The 22,365-nt window shown below is 53.9% G+C and overlaps 1 protein-coding gene across 4 annotated transcripts; it reads right to left on the minus strand.

Moving 5' to 3' along the window:
• Positions 1-727: 727 nt before the first annotated feature.
• Positions 728-22,033, minus strand: HOXD3 (homeobox D3). 4 transcript variants are annotated; one of them, XM_082397745.1, is made up of 6 exons: positions 21,897-22,033; positions 11,560-11,665; positions 10,387-11,010; positions 7,185-8,235; positions 1,472-6,340; positions 728-1,302 (listed from the first exon to the last, which is right to left on the minus strand). In XM_082397745.1, the coding sequence occupies exons 3-4, from the start codon at positions 10,925-10,927 to the stop codon at positions 7,478-7,480; spliced, it is 1,299 nt and encodes a 432-aa protein (XP_082253871.1). In that variant the 5' UTR covers positions 10,928-11,010; positions 11,560-11,665; positions 21,897-22,033; the 3' UTR covers positions 728-1,302; positions 1,472-6,340; positions 7,185-7,477. The 4 variants fall into 4 exon arrangements, with proteins under 4 accessions (XP_082253871.1, XP_082253870.1, XP_082253872.1 ...); XM_082397744.1 differs by having other exon boundaries at positions 1,472-8,235; XM_082397746.1 differs by lacking the exon at positions 21,897-22,033 and adding an exon at positions 18,284-20,570 and having other exon boundaries at positions 1,472-8,235.
• Positions 22,034-22,365: the final 332 nt, after the last annotated feature.

Here is a 22,365-nt window from a genome sequence, read left to right on the forward strand (position 1 = left end):
GGCTCCTTTATTCCAGGAACATTTTGGCCACACCTATGTTATAGCATCTGTCACACTGTCTTAGGATTAATTCTTTTTCTCCCCCCAGTAGATCGAAGGGTATACACATCAATTTTGTATCCTAGAGCCCAGCACAGTGCACGTAGGAGCTGTTCAGTAGCTATTGGTGAAGGGAGAGAGGACTCTGAACCAAGGACAAGAGGTCCAGTATTTTAATTGCTTGAGAAGTTCAGGACCCTGTGCAAGGCTTAATGCTTCAGTTTATATCTTTCTGAGGAAAATGGCAGTAGACCATTTCTCCAGAGCAAGTTTTTTCCACCCAAGAGGATGGTGAGAGAGAAGAGGGCTGAGGGGAGGGGGAGAAATCTGGGACTTTCTGTCCTTCAGGGGCTCTTTCCTATGGGCTGAGGCAACACATTAACTTGAGAAACTTCTCATCTGTTGTCACTTAGAACAAAGGTTAAAGAGAGGGTAGCCCAGAACTCTCTTAGAATTTATTACAGAGAGGACAACAGGTACCGCTCAAGAGGGGGTACAAGGCCCGGGCTACCCGCTCATCCAGGCCTTCCTGCTGTGAACAGCTGTAAGACTTGAAGCCTGCCCCCGCCCCCGCCCCCACCGCTTGTAGTCTCCTCCTTCACAGTGTTTCGAAAATCAACCCAAAAGAGCCAAAGTAGAAATACTCCAATCCTTCCCTCACACCGTAAAAGAGAGAAGAGGCATATCATGTGGTTAGTGTTCTAAGTGTATTTTTATGGTTATTTTAAATGGCATTCAAGTTTAGTTCCAAGTTCAATAGGGGTCTCATCCTGCATCCTCCCACACAAATAGTACTGCAGGTGAATGAGAGAACGAAACTAGTTCAGCGTCTCCCCTGAATTCTGATCCCTCGGGACATCTTGTATAAAACTCTTAAATAAACGTGTTGCAAGAACCTTCCGACCCATTGAGATTTTTCTTGTCCTGCCCTCAGAGATGGATTTGTCCCTTTCTGGGAGGACAGCAGCGTTGAAGGAGGTCAGTGGGGTGGGCGGGAGGTGCGTGGGGGGCGGGGCGGGGCGGCGTTGGGGCCGGGCAGGTGGGGGGCCTGGGGGCCCTGCGTGCTCCGCGGGCTGGGCTGGCGGGCGGCCGCGCGGCCGCGGTGCGAGGAGGGGACCGGCCGGCGCTGCCCTCGGGCCTCGCGCGGCAGAGCGCGAGGCGGCGGGTCGCGCCCTCCGTTAGCGCTCAGCCTGCGTCTCCTCCGCTTGCGGTTTCTGGTCGGATCCCAGCTGGCCCGGACTTGCTCCGAAGTAGGAGGGACCGCTGTCGAGCGAAAAGTGCACGCCAGTGATTGATGAACTCTTAATAGGACTAACCTCTCCCGCCCCCACCCTAGACACACACGCAGAGCAGGCCTTCACCCCCGCCCCTCCCCCGGCCTCCCCGCGGGCCAGGGGGACGCGGTCGCCAGCCGGTTGGGTGATTAACTCACCGTTTGTCTCTCGGAAAGTGTTCCAGGTGGATCAGGAACACCCACCCGCCCGCCGCTCCGCGCCGCGCCGCCTCCGGGAGACCGGATCGAGCGTCACATGGCGCGGGCCGAGCCGGCCTTTGTGCAGCGCGGCCGCCCCGCCGCCCCGGGGAGGCGGCGGCTATTGTTTCCCGCGGGGGTGGGAGGTGCTCGGACTCGGGGTCCACGCCAGCCCCCTACCCAGTGTGTCCCCAGGTTCGAGGATGGGTGGGGGCCTCCTTTGTGTGTTTTCTGCCGGCGGCGGAGATGGCATCGTTGCTGCCCCAAGAGGTTAGGAGACGCGGGTGAGGGAGGTCAGTCCTGGCTCTGCCACTGCCTGGAGCTCAGCCCAACCGACCCAGTTTCCCGCTCCCTCGGCCCTTGGACCCTTGTGGAGGTTGGGAGGGATGTGGTATTTGTAAGGCAGCGCTCTGAACAATAGAGCCATCAAAAGACCTTCTCCCTGTCTCCTCATAAGTCAGGGACACTCTTCTCCCCTCCTTCAAAAAGGCCCTGGTCCAACAGGTCCTCCTGGCCCGGTTTTAGCCCGACTTCCCCAGCAAAAACACTGCATTTGTATCGGGGTTCTCCATGCATCCTCATTTAAATTAAGATCTCCTCCTTGGGCTCTTACTAATGTTAAAATCCTATTCTAATGGTTTTCCAGTTATTCTTCCATGAAAATGACCCAGACTAGATATAGGAACCAGTCAAGGTATTTTGCCACAAGACCTGGGACAAGAAGACTTCCATCATATCTCCCACCATGCTGATCTCCTTGGGACCCTTCACCTGTTTCTGCTACTGCAAATGACTGGACAGGCATTTATTTACCTTGGTTCTTCCTGCATGTGTGGAAACCTTTTGTTCACTGTGCTTCAGGCTGGACCGGGCCTGAAAGTGGGTCTTTGAATTGTCTTTGTACTTTCCTAACTTGCCCAGGTATGAGACCTGAGCGAAGTGTTTAGGCATGGGCTTTGGGCCAGGTATAAAAATCCATTGGGCACCAAGTTTGGGCCCCGAAAATAAGGGCATTTGTAGCTGGAGTACAATACAAGGGAGCAATGATAACATTTCCTCCTCTGTGATGATCCTCTCCACCACCAGTATCACCAGTGCAGTAAGTGCAGAGAATTCATCTACCCTATCTTTTTTCTCTCCATCCAGGCCTTCTGCAAGAGAGGTCTAAGTGAGCCAGTCATCAGAGGTGATGAGGGTGTGGCTGGCAACTCAGTCTCAGCTCCCTGTGCCCAAAGTGTCTAGGGATAGGTCCGCTCACCCAGGCCATAGCTAAGCCCCTCTCTGGGAAGTTGCAGTGCCCTGAAGTAATCAGGCTATAGGCCTGTGGGGACTGGAGACTTCTGTCTCTCTTTTTATTTAATATAAACTTCTGTTCATCGTATTCTTTTGTTACAGTTTCTGAAAGAAGGAGCAGAGTAAGGCCAAGAGTTGCCAGATGAAGAGGACCTTCCTGGATCTAACTGGGATTAACCCATTCTTGACTTCAGGAGGAAGTTTCAACTAATTCTCAGGATAAAGTCAAAACAGGCCTGTGACTGTCCCTTGAATATTCATGGTGTAAACAAGCTTCTGGCTCCCCCTGGTCAAGCAGAGAAACACTTTTTATTAGAATGTTGGGTTTCTTCTTTGTTATTCAAACATACACCCACACACATCCTCTTCACCCTCCCTAATGAAAAACCTCAACAGATGGGGAGCCTAGGCTCCCAAGCCTGCTGGCTGAGAAGATCACTTCACTCAGGGTCAGTTGGCTGGTACAGAATGGGGGGAGGGAGAAGGGACGAGTAGCTAGTATAGTTAATCACTATTTTTTAATACTCCTTACAGATAGAAATTCAAAAAATCCTTTTCAGCAAGGTTAGCAGCCTCCGGGGCCTGGGAAACTAATTTGGCTGATGTGTCTCTGATAGGGACTAGGCTTGGGTTGCTCCAAGGGGAAAGCACTTGCTCTATATTCTCTCCCCCTCTCATCTGAACGCCTGTACAAAGAAATGGTACAAATGGATGGTTAACTTAATGATTCCATCAGAGGCGGATTCTTCTCTGTCAGGTCGCTGGGTAAGGCTGAGGTCTGAAAGCCAGGAGGTAGAATGTGTAGTCGCCCTTTCTTGCCACCTTTCCAGGGGCCAGGACTACTCTTCAGGCCTTTCCTCGGCCACTTCCCCACCCCCCTGGCTAGCGCAGTTGGGTCTTCTGACTCCACTCCATGCTGGGTCCTGAGTTTCTCCTCGTAGCCAGGGCAGGCTCTCCCTCGGCCGAAATCTTTTCCCACCCCACCTCCCATTTTGCAGCTAGCCATTCCAGCTACCTCACCTCAGCGCTGCTTTAATTCACGTTTGACTGTCTCGACGGAACAACCAGGGGCTCCCGAATGACCGCCACCCCCCATCCGTGGGCCTGGGCTTGAGGCCCCGAGCCCTTTCTTCAGGTCCCAGGAGACTCCCCCACAAACTCCCTGATCCCACCTCCCTCAAAGCGGTCTGTGTAGGAAAAAGGCAGAGCTGGCCACGGCCACAGCCCGAGAGCTATTTCCTCCTCTTGCGCAGGCGAGGTAAAGCCTCCTCGAGCCCAAAGCCCGGAGAGAGGCCGGCCCCTCACCACCTGCCGGTGTCGGCCCCCGCGCCGCCTTTGTGCGGCCTCCCCGCCGCGGGGCCCGTGGGAAGTCGCGCGCACAATGGCGCCGCCGCTCCCGGAAGACCCGCTGCTCCGGGCGCCCTGGACCCAGCGCCCGGTAGCGAGGGGCCAGCAGCCTCGAGGCCGTGGTGAGCTCCCCACGGCCCCCCGCGCGCCGCTCCCGGGAAGAAGCCTCGGTCTGGGATGGCGGTTTCCTTCCGCTGCAAATTTCCCTCTTCCCGCTGCAGTCCTCTCCGGGAGAAGGAGAGGCCTGGACCCGGAGCGCCAGGCCGGGCCCAGGGCTCCCCTCCCCCACTCTTCTTTCTCTGCTGTTCCGAGACCCGGGAGGGAGGAGGCGGGCGCCTTCGCCGATAGAGCAGCTATTGTGACCTTCCCTCGCAGAGCGGGAAGCCAGCCGGGTGTGTACCGCCGGCGGTGGCGGGGGAGGAGGCGACTGTGTGCAAACTTCGGGGTGCGGAGGGGGTGGCACTGGGAAATAAAGGTTTGCAACCTCGGGCATTGGAGCCCTTCAGAGGGCGTTTGGTTGTGTTTAGACTCCGGTGCTTCCTAACACTAATTGCAGGCTCAAAAGCAGCAGAATTTATGGCGAAGGCCAAGGCGGCTTGTTTATAATTTATGAAGTTTTAAATGGCCGTGCGCGGGCCCCCGCTCTCGCCCTGGCCGGCGGCCGCGCCGGAAGCGCCCTCCCCAGACTCGCCGCCGCCCGCACTCGCGCCGGGAGCCACCGAGTGTGGCCATCCCATGACGCTCACGCCAGTGGCAGGAACGGATCCATCCGAGCCGCCCTCAGAAGCCTCGGGAACCTGTCTCCAGAGGTGAGAGAGGACCGCAGGTTTGTCCCAAGAGAACTCCCACCCCTCTAGCGAGGGGTGCTTCGGGGCGGCGGCGGCTGCCTGGAGAGGGAGCCCCCAGCCCCGCGCTTCTTTGAGCCCGAGTGTGAGAGGAGGCTGATGTCAGCCGGGCTAGACACCGTTTAAAATCTAATCCATGAAACGCTAAGCCGCAGATGACACTTGGGGCCTAGCAGACACCCGCAGACTCAGCAGATACTCCTGCGGTAACACACCGCGCTGGAAAACGCCTGGAGCCATGATGCATTATGTATTTTTATTATTATTTATGGTGGGAAGAGGAGATGAGGGAAAACCGGGCTGAATCTAAACAGCCTGACAATTCATCTGTTTAATATTTAGCCAGTTAAGAAGGGTTGTTGTAATCCCTGCAAGGCAGCAAGCTCTTCTTTGATTTCCCTAATAGCTTTAAAAAATAATTTCTTACAAGACAATTAGAAATTCTGCCTATGGATGCAAATTTCACAGAAAAACAATTTTAAGCCTTGAAAGTGGGTAAAATATCCCTTCGGTTGAAGTCATTTATTCTGTTGATACACTTCTACAACATGTATACTTTAAACCTGCTCGGATGAAGTGAAATTTAGCATAAAGGATAATCCCCTCCCACCCCCAATCTAACATGCCATTTTTAAAAACAGCACAGAGGAACAAGGAAACTAAATATTATTTTCAGCCATCACTATTTAGCGAAACACAAACATCCAAATAGAAACGATTGTTGTTCCACCAGAAGATTAGAAGTTAAATTATTTCCACACAATAGGAATTTCACCTCGTGTCACCGGGGATGTAGTAGGAGTTGCATTATTTGTCAAACCAAATAGAGATGCGTGGGCCCACTTTGCTGAAATACAAAAGAATTGAACCTTATCTGAAGGCGCTCTCCGAGTGCCTCCTTCTAGAGAAGCGGGTGTAAGTAGTGCGCCCCAGCTAAAGCCACACTAATATTTACAAAATGGTTATAAATCCTCGAAGACATTTTGCCCATTTTGTACAAAGAAGCAGGAGTAAACAAAGTGTTTATACTTGTTATGTTCCATTAATAAAACTTTTATTACTTTACATCACAGGGAACGTTTGTCTTCTTGAGAAATGAACCACTGACTTCTATAAGGAAAAAATCGTGACAGAATTTCCTAGAGAAAAAGCTTAGGTGCATGGCTTCAAATGATTATTTCTTTTTCTGCATCTTGGCGTTTTCATAGCTCAGTTCTTCTTCTGACTTCTCCTGTGTCTTTTCTTTGATTGTCAGTTTTCTTTCGAAGTTTATTTTTTACTACTTAGCGCAGAAAAGTGAGCTCTGGCCTCCCCAATGTAAGTGCAATCTAAAGTGGATTTGTGTCTAGAAAGAGGGCGATAGAAACAGCAAAACAGGCAGCAGTGAAACACCCTACCCAGATCATCCCACACAGAACATTTCTAGGTTTGCATCCTCAAATATTCCCCCCCACACAACACAACCTAAAGTCAATAACTGGAAGGTAATCAAGTATCCCCAGAACCAATTTGTGTACTGGATTCCAAATAAATGGAAAAAGTATTTCAAAGTGTCAGCCTATTCGGGGGCCTTCCACCGGGATTGTGCCCAAGATAAAGGAAGAGTGATCTACTTGCAAGTGTGCGTGATTAACACAGATACACTTCAGACTGAGAAATTTTTTTATTCTAAATATTTGTTCAAATAGTACCAGACAATTTGAAATCAATAAACTGTGTCGAGTGGCGAGGGCTGTGGCTATTGGGAAAAGAATAACGGGTGTCGTGCTACGCCATGGGGCCGCCTGATTCTACCCGTGAAGGACAATTTGCGGTCTTAATCCTTTACATCAACTACACACACCAGCCACGGTTACAACTGTTCAAAACTACTCTCTCAACTAGTTCAGACCAAGGGGACTAAAGAGGTGAAACGTGGCCCCCGCGGCCTGGGAGCGCGTTCCTAAGCTCGGCTGGAGAATTCTACAGATATACACATAAATACATTAAGACGAGGATAAATAATCAGGAAAACGATATGACTCGCTTCAAATAATAAATACAGATCGTTGAGTCCGATGCAATCCTTACGGGACGGGAAGAAGCATATAAATTAAGGTCTCCGCAACTAAACTAGACGCGGGCCATGCCCGGACTCTCTGGGTTCTGGACCCTCTGCAGGGCGCGCCGCCGATGGATCTCAGACTTACCTTAGGACACCATTACCAGATTAGAGTCCCTCGGTCCGCAGTTATGTGGCACTGTCAGGCTTACAGAGGAGAATCCTTGCGGCTGATGTATGGCGAGTCACCCAAAGCAGGGCGAGCCTGGCGAGGAGGCCCAGACGCCTGCGCCTCGGCCGCTGTTGGCCCGAGACCGGAAGGCAGCGACCGGGCCAGAGCGAGGGAGGGGGCCACCGAGCTGCCCCGCGGGCCCCGCCCGCCACCCCCGCCACCCAAGCAAAAGAGGTAATCACGCCGCGATTTCGGGCCGGTGGCCGCCGCTACAGATGCGTCAGTTTGGGGGCCTCGGGCAGGCGTCCCTGAGACGAGTGGTGGGCCGAGAGATCTGTGTAGGTGGGATGAGGGTCACACGGTCCGTGGTGGTGATTGCCGGGAATCTGCGCGGCGCAACTGTAGTCCACGCTGGCTGAAGATGGGTGCGAGAGGTGGCCCAGGTTGAAGACGGGCCCGGATGCGGGCGCCATGGAGTCGACGAAGTTGCCGCCCACGTACACCGGGCTGCCCTGCAGGTTGGCGCTGGCGAAGCCGCCGCCGTTGCTCGCCATGGAGTGGGGCTCGAATTCGGGCGCCGCGTAGCGCTTCTGCTGCGGCAGGCAGCTGCTGAGCGGCGCCGTGTAGGCAGCCAGGCCGTACATGTTGGGCTGAGATTTGGCGAAGGCGGGCGGCGAAGGCGCGTCGTAGGCCAAGCCGGGCACTGGTGGCAGCTGGCCCGAGTAGGCCACGTGGCCCGCGGCGCCGCCGAGCGGCGGGCTGCGCTCCGGGGACTGACCGGCCGGCGAGTGCAGGATACCCTTGGCCTTCTGGTCCTTCTTGTACTTCATGCGCCGGTTCTGGAACCAGATCTTGATCTGCCGCTCGGTGAGGTTCAGCAGGTTGGCCATCTCCACGCGGCGTGGCCGGCACAAGTAGCGGTTGAAGTGGAATTCCTTCTCCAGCTCCACCAGCTGTGCACTTGTGTACGCCGTGCGCACCCGCTTGGACGCTGGGCCCGGTGGGCTCTTGTCCTCGCAGCTCTCTCCTGGGCAAGGAGGGAGAGAGAGGGGACGCTGAGCGGGAGAGGTGGGGACACCCTGGGCTGGAGAGAGGCGCTTCCCAGGCTCCTTCCTTTTCCTCCCCCCCTCCCCCCACCTTAATCACGGCTGGAGCGAGGGAGGGGCGTTTGAGAGGTGAGATTCCAAGAGATTCCAAGAACTCAAAGGCCCCAGGCCTACCTATCAGTGGCACCTGAAACTCCCATCTGCCTTCTGAAGTCCAACTCATTCTGCCCACCCCCTCCCCTTCAGCCTAGCCCATCATCTCGTCCCAAAGGCTGAAGAGTTTAATGAGAGACTAGTAGCAGCTGGTAAGGCCTTCCCCCCTGTCAAAGAAGGGCCAGACTTCTTTGAACAGTCCTTCCAGCCTCTGCAGCTGGGAAGGGGGTTGGGGGGTGCGGTTGGAGGCAGCCCCAAACTGCCTTGCTCAGAGTCTGGCTCCTGGGCAAAGCACCCCAAGCACCAAATGAGGGTGGAGATCCTGGCACCTCACTCCAGCTCAGCTGCACCCATGAGCTCAGTACCCAAATGCAGGGAGGTGGCAAACCATAGAAATACAGCCCCAGAGTTTTAGAGGATCCAAGACCAGGCTGGGCATATTTTGAGTATTGCAATGCTAGGAGCAGCAGCCTCAGCACTGGTTTCCACCACCCCTGCCACCTCTCAGCAGCTTGTCCACTCCCTCCCTGGGAAGACAAATGGATTTCTCCTGGGAGGGAGGGCCTGGGTGTGCAGCTGAGAAGGAGGGGCAGAAGGAGAAGGAGCTTAAAGACTTGAAGACACTTTCCCCCTAGGAGCAGCAGCCCCAGAGAGCAGCAGGCAAACCAGAGAGCTGATAACAAGCTAACTACATCCCAGGCCTCAAGCTAGCCCTGGATCTGGGAGCAAGTTCATCTACCTGAAGATAAAGTACATCAGAGAACACAAGGCCAGAAAAGTTCAGGAACCAAACAGGCTGAGCACAGAGAGGCAGAAGGCCTCAGAGCTCCTGGCCCTACCTGTCTTCTTCCACACCCCCTAAATGGACCTACGGGAAATATTCTCAACTCCAGGGTCTCCTTTTCCAGGGAGAAAAACCCAAGGCTGCTCCTGTTTCAGAGTACATCCTCTTCCCTTAGGATATGTTCCTCCACATTAGGGATTTAATGGGATGGGGAGAACTGAGCTGGGGTGGGCTAAGTAGAGTCCCATGGTTATTCTTTGCAGACCCTGGTTGGATTCCGGTGTGTCATTTGGGGTTTTTTTGTTTGTTTTTTGTTGTTTTTGTTGTTTTTGTTTGGGCGGGGCGGGGGGGGGGGCGATTGGCCAGGCCTCACAGCTTGCGGGATCTTAGTTCCCCAACCAGGGATTGAACCTGTGCCCTCGGCAGTGAAAGTGAGGAGTCCTAACCACTGAACTGCCAGAGAATTCCCCAGGTGTGCCATTTTGTAGTTTTGTTATCTTGGGCAAGTGACTTATCATCTCTAACAGTTTCCCGATGGGTGTTTTATCATCTACCTACCTCAAAGGGTTCTTTGGAAAATTAAATTAGACAATGTTTGTAAAGCACTTAACATGGTTCTTAACATAGCATTCCATAGACTTTAGTTCTCATTAATTTAAGCGAGTGGGAATCATGTGATATGGGCTACATAACCACCTGGATTTGGGGATCAGAGTATCTGTCTTCAAGTTTTGAAGAGCTGTTGGCTGGAAGAAGGAGTTGAGTTATGACCAGCAGCCCAGGAGAGCAGATATTAGGGCAGTATAAGGAAGAGCTGTCTATGAGTAACTATGAGACACGTCCAGCAGTGATGCCAGCAGCCTGCAATGGACGTGAGCACCCTGTCACTGTAAGTATATGACCACAATCAGAGACACTAAAAAGAAAGAACAGGGAGTTCCCTGGTGGTCTAGTGGTTAGGATTCGGCACTTTCACTGCCGTGGCCCGGGTTCAATCCCTGCAATCCCTGGTCAGGAAACTGAGATCCCTCAAACTGCGCAGCCAAAAAAAAACTTTTTTTCTGCATGAGGAGTTTACACATATGGCCTCCAAAGTTGCACTTCCAGCCCTGAGCCTCTTAATTCCTAGGTGAGCTAGTTTCTTGGGGTCAGTCTGGGGGACTTAGCCCAGGCATGAGCCCCCTCAGAGAGCTACCTGCAGTGGCACAGCTGTTCTTCTGCTTGGAGTTCTGTCGGGACTCTTTCATCCAGGGAAAGATCTGCTTGCTGATGGTGGCTGAGGAGCCAGAAGCAGTGGGCCCGCCCTTGGCCTTCTTGGCAGGTGCTCCACCTCCAGGGTTGGTGGGCGAGGATGGGGGCAGGGCTGGTGGTGGAGGAGGGGGTGGTGGTGGCTGCTGCTCTGAGTTCAGACCAGGAGGCTGGCTGCCACCCCCCCCTCCCTGACTGTTCCCAGTGCCAGGTCTCATGCAGCTTCCATTGAGTTCAGCCCCCTTGTGGGCTGGGGCTCGCAGAGGTGCAGAGCTCTGGATGGAGCAGGCAGAGCCCGGGTAATCAGTGTCCAGGGAGTTGGCAGCAGCAGGGGGTGGATAAGGCTGATGGGGGGCACTATAGCCATAAGTGTCAGCAGCTTTGCTGTAGCCATAGCCTCCGAAGAGTCCTGGGCTTTCATAGTAAGCAGCCTTCTGCATCGTGTACTCAGGAAGCTCCGGGGCCTGCTGACCCTGCTCAAATAACATTGACCACCACTGTCTCCTTCACCACCACCTCCAATGTCTGCCAAATCCTGAGAGAGCTGGGGCAGCTCCAGGCTCCAGACAACCTGCAAAGAAGAAAAATGAGAGGCCACAGAGGGACTGTCATTGGCAAGACCAGTCAGTATAGAAGGACTAGCCCAGGCTCTCTGCTTCCCACCAACTTAATAGTAGGAGGACCTGAGATTTTATAAAGTTCAACTTATTTGAACCCTTGGAAAAATCAGAAGGAATTTCTCATAAACACAAAAAAAGAGTTTCCTTTATCCAAGGGAAGGGGCTTTTTTTTTTTCCAGATACAATTTTCTTTCTCCAAGATTGTCAATTTAGCCTTTGAAACTACATAGAAGAGCATTTATGGCCTGATGCATTTTAATGACTGATTCTCCCACTAGACTTTGAGCTTTTTGCAGGAAGGGACTGTGTCTTATTCACCTGTGTATTCCTAACATCCAGCCCAGCGCACCACATGTAGTAAGTGCAGTAAATGCTTGTTGAATGAGTGAATGAATGAATGGATCAGTCAATCATTAGGTCATCCCAGGGTTTTGATGGGCAAAAGAAAGTCCTATAACACTCAGAAAAGCCAGAGCTCTCAAAAAAAGTATCTCCCCCACCTGGTTTCAAAATCACAGCATCTTTCACGGAGACGCAGATAGTCCACTCTCCGGTGACTGGGTGAGAATTGGCTGGTTAGCTCATGGGTCAGCACTGTGAAATCTACTAGGAGATAAAAGCCAAGAAGAGGACTTAAAGACTCCCAGACTTATTTTGAGGCTAGAAAAGTTTCTTCTCTTTGGTCTACATTTTTCTAGATGCTTAACTTTGTCCTCCACTACTTTTAAATGGATACCACTGGAAATGAGTGAAGAGATTTAGATTTTGAAATGCATGGAGCATGGGCGAATGAAAAATGCTTTATGTTATAACTCTATCATTTTAATCCTGCATCCATTGTATAGATACTACTATTGACCTCTGCTCTGGATCATCCATTCCACCCCACCTCCCACCCAATCTACAACCAATGAGAGAACCTCTCGTGGCATGATGAATGGACCCAGAATTAGAAGAAGAAAAAAAAAAACTAAGAAAAATTCTACCGCTTTTGTGTCCTCTGACTCTTGACGGGGGGCTTACCTTCTCACCCACCCAACTCTTCTCTTGAAAGCCCCTACTGAGTTAAAGTATAACTAATACCATTCAACCACTTTCATCTGCTTGATAAAGAAAACTCACAGGTCAGCTCCCAGGTCTGAATTCTTGATCTCATCTTTCAGGCAGCTTTCCTTCCCCCAAACTCCCTGGTTTCCATCAGGGACATCATGATGGACCACATTATCTAGACAACTTATGTAGCCTAACGGATTTGACCACTAGTACTAAAACCACTCCTCCATTTACTCATTTCCCCTACACTTTCACCAAACAGCCTAACTCAATTTTTAAAATTCTTCATATTAGCCTTTATTTGGTAGTATAGTTGCCCACTTTGTTTTCAAATAAAAGTGAATATGCCATTAATCTTGATAAGAGAAAGACCCTTCTCAATGGAATAACAGAATACTAGGATGTAATGTTTTAGGAATAGTTTCTATTGTTGTTCTTAAACTTATGTAATTAGGATATCTACCAAACAAAGCTGGTCTTAATCTTTCTTTCATTCATCTTCTGTATCATTCTCTGACTATTAAAGTTACTGAATATTAAATGGACAGCTACATCCTCATCCTGTGACTAATATTTGTATGTATTTGCCCACAGGCCAAAGGACTACATGTACTCCGAGTTTGGTTAAATCTCTGGACTTTTCTGGGATCCTGCTTCCAGTCTTAAACCTTGGGCCCTCTGGATGTCAAAATGGTCACATTTGACACTCAGACCACCAGAACTCGCTGCTGCTTCTGTCACTCCATTTACAGCAGTGCAAGCAAAACATCACCCCTCTTGCCTCCCAGGATGACCAAGTTTATCTTGATAGGTAGACCAGTCACATTAAAATAGCTTCTTTAGGAACTGACCAAGTCTTTGAAACAGACAGCTTTACATATATATTTGTTCCTATGGCATATTCCTAGACAAAGCTCTGTGCATGTACCTCAAAGGTGCAAATACTGGGCAGCTCCATGAATAAGCACAGAGTCTGTTCTCCCACTTCTGTTTTCATTGTCTTAAGGCATTTCAAGGGTCACTCAGTGATGATCCACCACCCAAATGTCCATCTTCCCAGAGGCAAGGGCAGTAGCGCTCCCTCCTCACTGAAAAGGGCTTTGCAGCCTCTCCCACACCCCAAAATGTAGAGCCCCAAAGAAGTCACCTTTCCTAAAACAGAACCTGAGGATATTGTTACAAAACTGGTTTTAAAAAAAAAAAGCTTATTTCTTTCCAGAAATCGCTACTCCTTGTGAACTCTGCTTGAACCTAAGAAGCAGGAACGGGTCATAAATCACTTGGACAATGGTCAACTGTTCAGTGGCTCATCTTTTCGATCCCCCCCCCCACCTTTTAAGGCTTTCTTTTCTCGCCCTTTGGTACCTCTGCTCATTTGGGCCCCCGGACCCAAATGCCTTGGGGTGAAGACTGACTCGCGTAGGGGGAGGGGCGGTTTTCGAAGTCCTCAGCTGCCCTTTCCTCTCCTCCTCCCCTCTACGTCCCAATCCTGCTCCCACCCTACAACCAGCCCCACCCCCGGCCCCCGGCTCCCCAGCCCCCCAACCCCCCGGCCCGGAACACCGGCCGAGGCAGCCTCCCCAGAACCCCGCCGGCGCCATCCCCGGCTCCTCCTGGGGAAGGGGCACCAAACGGGGTTTGGCTGGTTCTTTCTCGTGGTCCCGGGAAGTTGCCCAGCTCAGCTCCGAGGCCCAACCGCAGGCCGGGAATGCAAGGCCAAACGGTCCCCAGCCGGAAGGAAGGCGGCCTCGGAGCGACCACCGCCCGTTCCCCGGGCCGTGGTGGCCCGCCGCGCCCGCCGCGCCTCCGAATCAGCCGAACCCTGATGCTTGCTCACTGCACTTAATTCTGCCCGGGATCAATACCTAAATATGATACCGAATAAATAAAAGGCGCTCAGAGCGGCCGGGGGACGGAGTTATTAAGCAGCTGGAGCTCTCACGGTGCATATCAATGCACCTGTCATTGTGGTTTGTAGCAAAATTTATGACTACGAGCACGGCTGCAGTAAACGCTTCAGTAAAGAATGAAAAGAAAAACACTTCCCAAGGCCCGGCACTTTTCAGAAGTGGAAAACAGGCTCCGCGTAGGAGGAAGCGCAGCAAAAGAATTCCCTGCTCCGCACTTTTCCCGGTCCCGCGCCCGGCGAGCCGGGGGATTATATAAAGTGGCCGGTACCGGCCTCTCGGAGCAGCTCTGCTCGGCGGCCGGACGCGGGACGGGACGCGCGTAGCCTGGCCGGGGGCCGAAGACCTGCCGCCCTCCGCGGCCTCGAGAGGCCGGGAGGCTCGCCGGACGCGCGGAAGCCGGCCCCGCGCTGTTCGCCCGCCGCCCGCGGTGGCGGCGGAAAGGCCGAGGGGCCTGGGGAGAGAGACGGCTGCAGTCGTTGGGCTGTGACTAGCGCCGCGATCGTCGTAAATCCCGGACTGGTAGAGTTAGTCCGTACGACTTGAAAGAGAAGGGGGAGGCGTTGGAGTGCCGGTTGCTTCTGTTCCTCTCAATTTTTTCTAAGGTTCGAGCTGGCCTCGGTTCCTCTCTCTATTTTGCCTAAATCAGGGCCTTGGAAACCCGCAGATCTCTTTCTGGCGGACACCAATATTGCTGGGCATCCCCATTAATTCACTGGAACCTAGCAACGATTCTTCCCTCCCTGTGGGCTTTACTACCTCGGGATTTCATTTCGAAACTACTACTTTTCGGGTTTGCTCAGAATGGGATGTATTTACCGCAGAGCTGGGGCAGCTTTCTGCCCACGTTCTCCCGATCTCTCAGCCAGAGCTCTTCTGCCCTATGGGAAGCCCTGGACGCGCCTTCTAAATCACTCTTATTTAGCCCAGATAACTTAGTACGTAATACGCCCTGCATTTAAGGCACTGGGCTCACCCCATTAAAGCGCCATAAATTTGAAGGCCGATGATCGGTTATCATGTAACCGGCGGCAGTTCACACTGAGGTGATCCACTTCAAAGCCGCCCTTTGTTTTATGTCTTGATGTATGAATCCTGAGATGGCTACCTTGAGTTGCAGGACAAATAGAAATGTAGTGGAAATTATTTTTAAAAATCACACCACTCACCACAATGTGTGTGTGTGTGTGTGTGTGTGTGAGAGAGAGAGAGAGAGAGAGAGAGAGAGAGGTTTTTTGAATTTTGTTTCTAACTCTTTGAAGGCTCTTCGGGTTCCTTTTGATAGTCTATTCTGTTGAGGTGATCTGGAACAAAATGGAAAACTCTCAGTGGCAGCCAGTTCTTTCTTACAAGCACATGCAGAGACGCGTTACTCCCTTTAAGGGTGTCATAATCAATGTCACTATTTTACATGGTGTCCGCAGCCACTCCAGGCACCTTCTTACTGGCAGAAAAGGAGACTCAGTTGGCTCCTGGGGAGCAGGTGGCTTTTAACACCAAAATCCTTGACTGGGTGGGAGAAGGGGGAGGCAGGACAGTAGGGAAGGGCCAGAGCCTCCGCAGGGGGTGAGCCAAGTGGGTCAGAGGCACAGGGAAGCCATTTCCTCTCCTCCTACTCCAAACAAGCCCTAAATGCCCCAGGTTCCCCAATCCCCCAGACCAAGCCCACCCCTCTTAGGAGCAAAAGGGAGGGACTGTGCAGGATTGGGATGGGAGGGAGGCTACAGCACAGGGCACCAGAAAAGGAGGGTGGATATGTAGATGGGCCTGGGTGGGTCCTAGTCAAGGCTCCCGCAGGCAGCCACAGTGAAGAGGGAGCTGGGTGTTATTTCTTGGTTTGTACATTATATCTCCGATGATTTCCCTCAGTTTATTTTATTCCAGTAAGTACCCACCACATTCCTGCCCTGGGCTGCCCACAACCCAGCCCAGTCGAGTTTGGGCTGCAAACCGCCTAAGAAGCAAACATCCCTTCCACCTCACCCCAAAACAGACCAAGCTGCCCACCACTGCCTGTGCTCAGCAGGTGCCCGCCCCGGTCAGGTGAAAGGAGAGACGCAATCCCTCCTCTTACATCTGCCCTGTGCCAATTAGTCGACTCAGTAGTTTGCAAACACCAAACTGCGCCCGGGAAAGCCCCACACAAAGCGTTCAGGGCCCTTCTAAAGACCAGAGCGCGCAGCCATAAGCCTTTGAAGTGACCTTTGGCTCAGGCGGCAATAACTCACCCCTTAATGAACACCCAACGGAAGCGCCTCGGAGAGATCCCGTACCGGTAGGGCTCCTAACATCGCGCCCGGGCTTCAGCTCCCCAGCCAGCCCCAGACCCAGGGGCCCCACTCCACTGAGCCTGCCCGGAGGGCTGCTCGGTGGAAGCACGATGCACCCAGGCCCTCGGACCGGATCAGCGGGTCCCGAAGCCACTTTATATGATACATTCACGTGAGCGGACGTCAACTTTCGCTGCTTGGTTATTTATTTATTTGGAAAAAAAGAGTTCTTTAAAATTAGGAGCTTCCCCTCAGAAGAAGGGCTAAATTGGGAGGCCACCCGGTGCCGTGAATCCCCCGTGGCTGTAGCTAGATTTTTTTTTCCCAGCCGCGGAGGAACAGGGTAAGTTTGCCCCCCGGGGGTTCTGGGGTGCTCGGTGCGCTCTGGACGCAGGAGGCTTGGGAAGGGGAAAGTAAAGAGGACCCCAAGGTGGCCAAAGTTGGGCTACCCAGAGCCCCCACCATTTTCTCCCGCGCTCTTTCCCCAGCCCACCCAGCACCCAGCACCCAGCAGGGTCCCAACCAACTTCAGCCTTCTGCTTGCCCAGAATCGCAGGCTTTATCCGTCTGGCTCTGGGCCACCAGCCTCAAGTACCCTTTCCACAGCCAGGAACTGGGCGAGCGAGCGGGAGGGAGCCCCGTCTGAGAGCTGTCAAGGAAGAGCTGGTCCCCAGCAGACCTGGCCCTAGACCCCATCCCCCACCGGGAAAAGTCTTTTGAATAGGGAGCCTTGGTGCGGATTATTGAAATTTTCGGGGAAGTTATAAGTGAGTGCTCCATGGGGCCAAATGAAATGCTGCTTGCAGTAATTGGATTCAGCTGACTAAGTTGGCAGGCGCGCAGCTCCAAGGCAGCGAGAGAAGAAAAATGTCCAGCGACTTTAAGTTCTGATGGAGCCAAGCGCTGGCGACTGACAAAACAACTTTACTGCTCTCCTTTGATGGCAACACCCCTGGAAGTCGGTCCCTCTCCGGCTGGGGCCCGTCCCAACCTAGGCTAAGGGAGTGCGCCTTGCTTTCTGGGCCCCTTCCCCACAGAGGCCCAGTCTGGCCTTGCCCTGCGGCGTTCCCAGGAGCATGGGGCCACTCACTCCAACTCATGGAGCGGCTTTCTCAGGCTTTGGCCCCGGGGAAAGACCCAGGATGAACTGTCCTGTCCTCCCACATCCAGGAGCCACAGGACACAATAAACAAAAGGATGGGACGCAGGAACCAAAATATGATTTAGTTTTCATTTTGGGTTCTTTGAGGCGAAGGACCCAGAAGCCCTAAACCTTTTCTCTGCCACTATCTCAGTCAAAAACCAGATTAGTGAGGGGGAGGAGCCTCCCAAACTCTTTTGGGTAGTTTGGGGGTTCTACTGAATTTGGGGGAGAAGCTCGAATAGCACTTTAACCTCGCAAGAAAAAAATATTAAGCCAACAGCAAGAGATAAAGGCATACGTACGTGGAGCTAGCTCCCAGAACAATGCAGGGAGCTGGCTGGCCACAGAGTTTATTTTAAATACGTATAAATCAACCTGCCTGCACCCAGCCAGGCGGCTCAAGACACGGAATTAATATGATGCTCCATCTTACTTTGGCAGTGACAGTGTAAAAAAAAGTTTCTTTTTATTCATTTCATTTTCAACCCGTTCTCATAACTGTATATTTACCCCCAAAATACCTCATCCAGCCCCCAGCCTCCTCACCGACCCTCTCCTCAAACTGCCACCTCCCCCCACAATGCCACCGGCCACCCTCCCAGCCTGGCAAGGTAGTGTGTCCTTCTAACCTTTGGGTAGGTGGGGAGCATCCCCACAAAGCGCACCTCCTTACGATTAATCACCATCCTGGATGTATATGTAGAAGTGTATTTAGGTCTACGAGTGCTGCCTCACCAACTGGCAATCATGAAAATCACAGATTACACAAAATAAATCGTATTTAGCATCCCACTCAGGGCAGCAAGCAGCCCCGTGCCCAAAGATTTCATTTTGTCATGCAATTGCTTACCTGGATCCCAATTTATCATAAACCTGGTGTCCTCGGCCTCAGAGTGGGCGCCAGTGGGGGGCAGAGCTAGCCTTCCCCCTTTGTCTGCAGACAACACTGTCCCAACCCTGGTCTTGCGCGCTCGAAGACGCGGCCATATACCCGAGCACACGGAATTCCCGGTAGAACGGAACCAGGGTGAGGTTCAGCTACCAATAAACGCAGGAAGAACGAGTTCGTAGTCCCCGCGCCGGCTTTGCCTGCGCTGCACGACCGTCGGTCCACCCGCCCGCCTGTCCGCTCCCAGGCCCAGAGCGGCTGCCACCCGCGCCCCCACCCACTCCTGGGTTCCTGCCCAGTCCTCCCAGGCCCCCCAGAGCTCGGGGTTTGTTTTCCTTTCGGAATGTGGCCCTTTCTGGATTTGAAGAGAGCCCCGGAAACCCCCTCATAGTCGGCAAATACAGACGCTGCCTTCAAATGCGAGCATATTTGTTCACGTGACCCCGAGGGAAGATTGTACTGATTGAGGCTGAAACTTTCACGCCATCCAGCCCCGGAGCGCAGCCAGGCCTGGGGGCTGGGAGGAGGGGCAGGAGACGTGGGATCTCTCGGTCCCTTCCCTTGGGCAGACAAGGGTGGGTATGGGGCGGAAGGAAAGCCCCCATCCCGCGGCTCGGGAGTGACCTAGCTCCAGCCTGGCCGCCGGCAGTGGGATGCGAGCGCTGAGAGTCTATTCCCCCACGACCTCTGACCCTGGCCCAGCCTTCCATCAGGCTGGTCCGGGGATTGGAAATTTTAGAGGCTGCCTCTCTTACGGGCGTCTCCGGAGGCAGCTGTGGAGTATTAGAGGCCCAGGGTTCGCCTAGCTCCCCGGCCGCGCCCGGTACTCCGCATCCTCAAGCACCCGGGCAAGGCGCAGCCTAGTCGGAAGCGCCGCTCTTCCCCTCCCCGGGGAGGCAATTACGTTGTGGCACAGCGCAGGCTCCGGCCCTAAGGTGAGAGGCTCCAGCTCACAGACCAGGCTGGTCACCCCGAGGAACACCCCTCTTCACCACCACCACAGTCTGGGGCCTTGGCTCATTCCGCGGACGCGGCCGATGAGCCTACACTTCCAGAGCCAGAAAAGGCGCAGAAGCACGGGCCGAGACCCGGAGCGTTCTCCCGTCTCTACGTCTGGCGAACTCCACCCAGGTTCTGCGCGGCCTGGAGCCGCCGAGGCGCGGAGTCGCTGTTTGCCGCGACCTGTGCGCCTCCAGATCCAGGCAGGGCCCACGGATCCTGCAGGCCCAGCGACCGCCAGGCCGCGGCTTCCCGCTTCCTGCGGCGCCTCCAAGAACGCGAGGGGGGCTGCGAATCAGTCCTGGCTGGGCTTATCTGGGAGAAGAGGGAGCTTCTATTTTAGAAATATTAAATCAGGATAGGTTTCCAGCACTCTCCGAGTGGTCGGGTGGAATTTACGGTAACAATTCTGCATGCGGGAAGAAGAGTTAAAAGCTCCCAGCCAGGGCGAGCAGCCAGCCTCCAGCTCCCGGCTTGCGGTGAGCCCCACGATACTACCCCAGCTCAGCCCGCACCCCGGAATCCCGCACCATCTGGGGGTGTCCATTCCATCCCCGAAGTCTCGCTTTCATAGCCAGCTCTGCTTCTTAGCGGCATCGGGCACGGAGCAGATGCCCGGTCGCCACTTGCAAGGTCTCGGACAGGCGAAGGCGAATGTGCCCGGCAGCCGCGGAAGAGCCAGGGAGAAGGGGGTAAGATCCTCCGCATTCCCACTCCAGAAGCACGGGAAACTCCCGGGGAACTGGTCACGGGCTCGAGCCCCCAGACCTGTCAGCGAGCCCCTCCTTTGTTCACCCGGCCGGGCCTGGCTGGAGGCCCACTCGGGGCGCCTCTTGGAGTCGCACCGTGGGTGCCCCCAGTCCACCCTCACCCGGAGGACCCCGCCCCCTAGCCTCCCGCCAGGGGCCGAGCAGCCGGCCCGCAGTAAGTGTTAATCTCCAGCCAAAGAGGGGGGCCGCTTTGCGGGAATTTGTCTCCAGGAAAGGATCTGAGCCTTCTTCAATCGGAGCATATGTTCATAGAGCAATAAACCGGAAAGATTTACAGTCCTCGCCCGGCCCCCAACAGCCTCGCACCCTTTCAGGAATTACTTACGATGATTTATCACACCAACCCGGGCAATTGTCACACTGATAAAATAGCCCGGGCCGGTGCCCGCCAAGCCCGGGCCTTGGGAGGCTGTTGGCTGCCAGGCTGGCGGCGGGGCTGAGGAGGTTTTTTGCGGGTTCCTCTCTGGGCCTACCAAGGGATGTTGGGGTGGGTGGGTGGGTTGGTTGGGTGGGTGGGGTTCGGGGGTGGGAGGGCAGCCAATTCTCATTGAGAAAAAAACGCAAGCAGCTCAGAGAAAGCGCCCAGAATCTGCGCCAGAGTCACTTGCAAAGCACATAAACATTTGTCATCTTTGAATAATTGAATTAATGTGTTATTGTTTGAATGTATAATTCACAACGGAGGAAACTTTGTCTCTGTCCTGACGGGGAAATATACACACACCAAAAAAGAAATCAAAACACACAATCCCAAAACAACCACCACACGCAGACAGCCCCCAGCTCGCCGATGTCATCCTCAAAGCCAACTAGAGGGAAGGAGGCAAAAAAAGGAGGCCCTCCTCCCCGGCATCAGGGCCGGAGTTGCGAGCTGGAGGAGAATGCCCGCTGCTGCGCCCAGCACAGATCTCTGGCAAGCTGGGGGTGGGGTAAGGTGGGGTGGGAGCGGAGTGGTCCGTGGGACCTCGCAGCTCCTTGGAGTGCAGGAGAAAAAAGGCTGAAACTGGAGCCAGCGGGAGAGACAGCTCCTGCCTCTCACCCTGGCCTCTTCCCCCCCAACCCCGTTTCCCTTCCCCCGAGGCTTCTTCCCCTCACCCCAGGGTCTCCCATTCCTCGGGCGGCGGGGACTTCTCCCTGCCTTTATTTTAGATCTCCCCAAATTAAAGATACAAAAATCGAGGGGAAGAGGGGCAAACTCCTTGCTGGGGTGAAAGAAGCAGCAGAGCGTGGGTGCGTGGGTGGGTAGTGGGAGAAGCAACTCGGAAATCATTATCTGTTGGTTGAAACCTGCCTGGGGTAAAATTTCAACTCGATTTTATAGCCTTCCATTATGACGCAAAGAAAAATTTACGACCCTCGCTTGAAAAGAGGGCCGAGGCCTTTTCTCACCGGTTTAAGAATAGGCAGCAGATGCCGTGACAGCGACCATTGTTCCCGGTAGACACAGGCGACCGGGCAACCTCGGCCCGCGTGCGCCAGGCGCGTCCCCCAGCCCGGCAGGTTTTTACTACTCCTGTCGCCTCTGAGCAGCCCGCGCGCACCCTCGCCCCTCGCCCCCCGCACACCCTCACACACCCTCTCTCTCTCACACACACACACACACACACACACACTCGGCGGCTCTCAGTAATTTTTCATAAGTGCAAAGCTTTGCTGAACCAAAGGTCACCATCCAAGCCACTAACAACTTCTCGCCGGCGCACGGTTCCAAATCAGGAAGCAAAGGGAACTATTTGTCAGTGGCCTGACAGCTAAGTTCATTAAGGATTTAAATCAGAATAAATAAAAGTCGCGAAAATATTTACCTGCCGGCCACGCTCCCGCGCCCGCCGCCTGGGGCCGAGGGTGGAGGGCTGGGGGCGCCACACGGCCCCCCTCGGCGGGTGATATTCTTGGGATCCCTGCACTTTCCAAGTCGGAGAGAGCCCTTTGCGTGGCAGATTAATGACGACTCCGTGTTTCTTAAGGGACGTGCTGAATTAATTATTTCACCAATCACGTGGTCGGGACTTGTAGAAATCTATTCTTATCATCTTCCTCGCACTTTGAAAATTCTCCGGGTTATGAAAGGCCCTCCCCCGGCTGGCGGCGAGCCCCGGCCGCCCAGCCCGGCGCGGGGGGCAGGGAGGGCTCCCCAACATGGCGGGCGCGCGGGAAGCGCAGTCTGCCGAGGGTCCCGATTTACTGTACTGTACTCCGGCGGGCTCGGCTGTGCACTCGCTTCCTCCTCATCCCTGCCCGCGATTCAATACACACAACCGTCCTGATGTATTG

This window comes from Balaenoptera borealis (genome assembly GCF_965194805.1).
Source record: "Balaenoptera borealis genome assembly, chromosome: 6".
NCBI lineage: Eukaryota > Metazoa > Chordata > Mammalia > Artiodactyla > Balaenopteridae > Balaenoptera > Balaenoptera borealis.

Bases quoted from the DNA above. Each gene is read 5' to 3' on its own strand.
- HOXD3 (XM_082397745.1), bottom strand. From the start codon at position 10,927: ATGTTATTTGAGCAGGGTCAGCAGGCCCCGGAGCTTCCTGAGTACACG. The intron at 8,236-10,386 runs GTAGCTCTCTGA...CTCCTTGCCCAG, and splicing joins GAACAGCTGTGCCACTGCAG to GAGAGAGCTGCGAGGACAAG.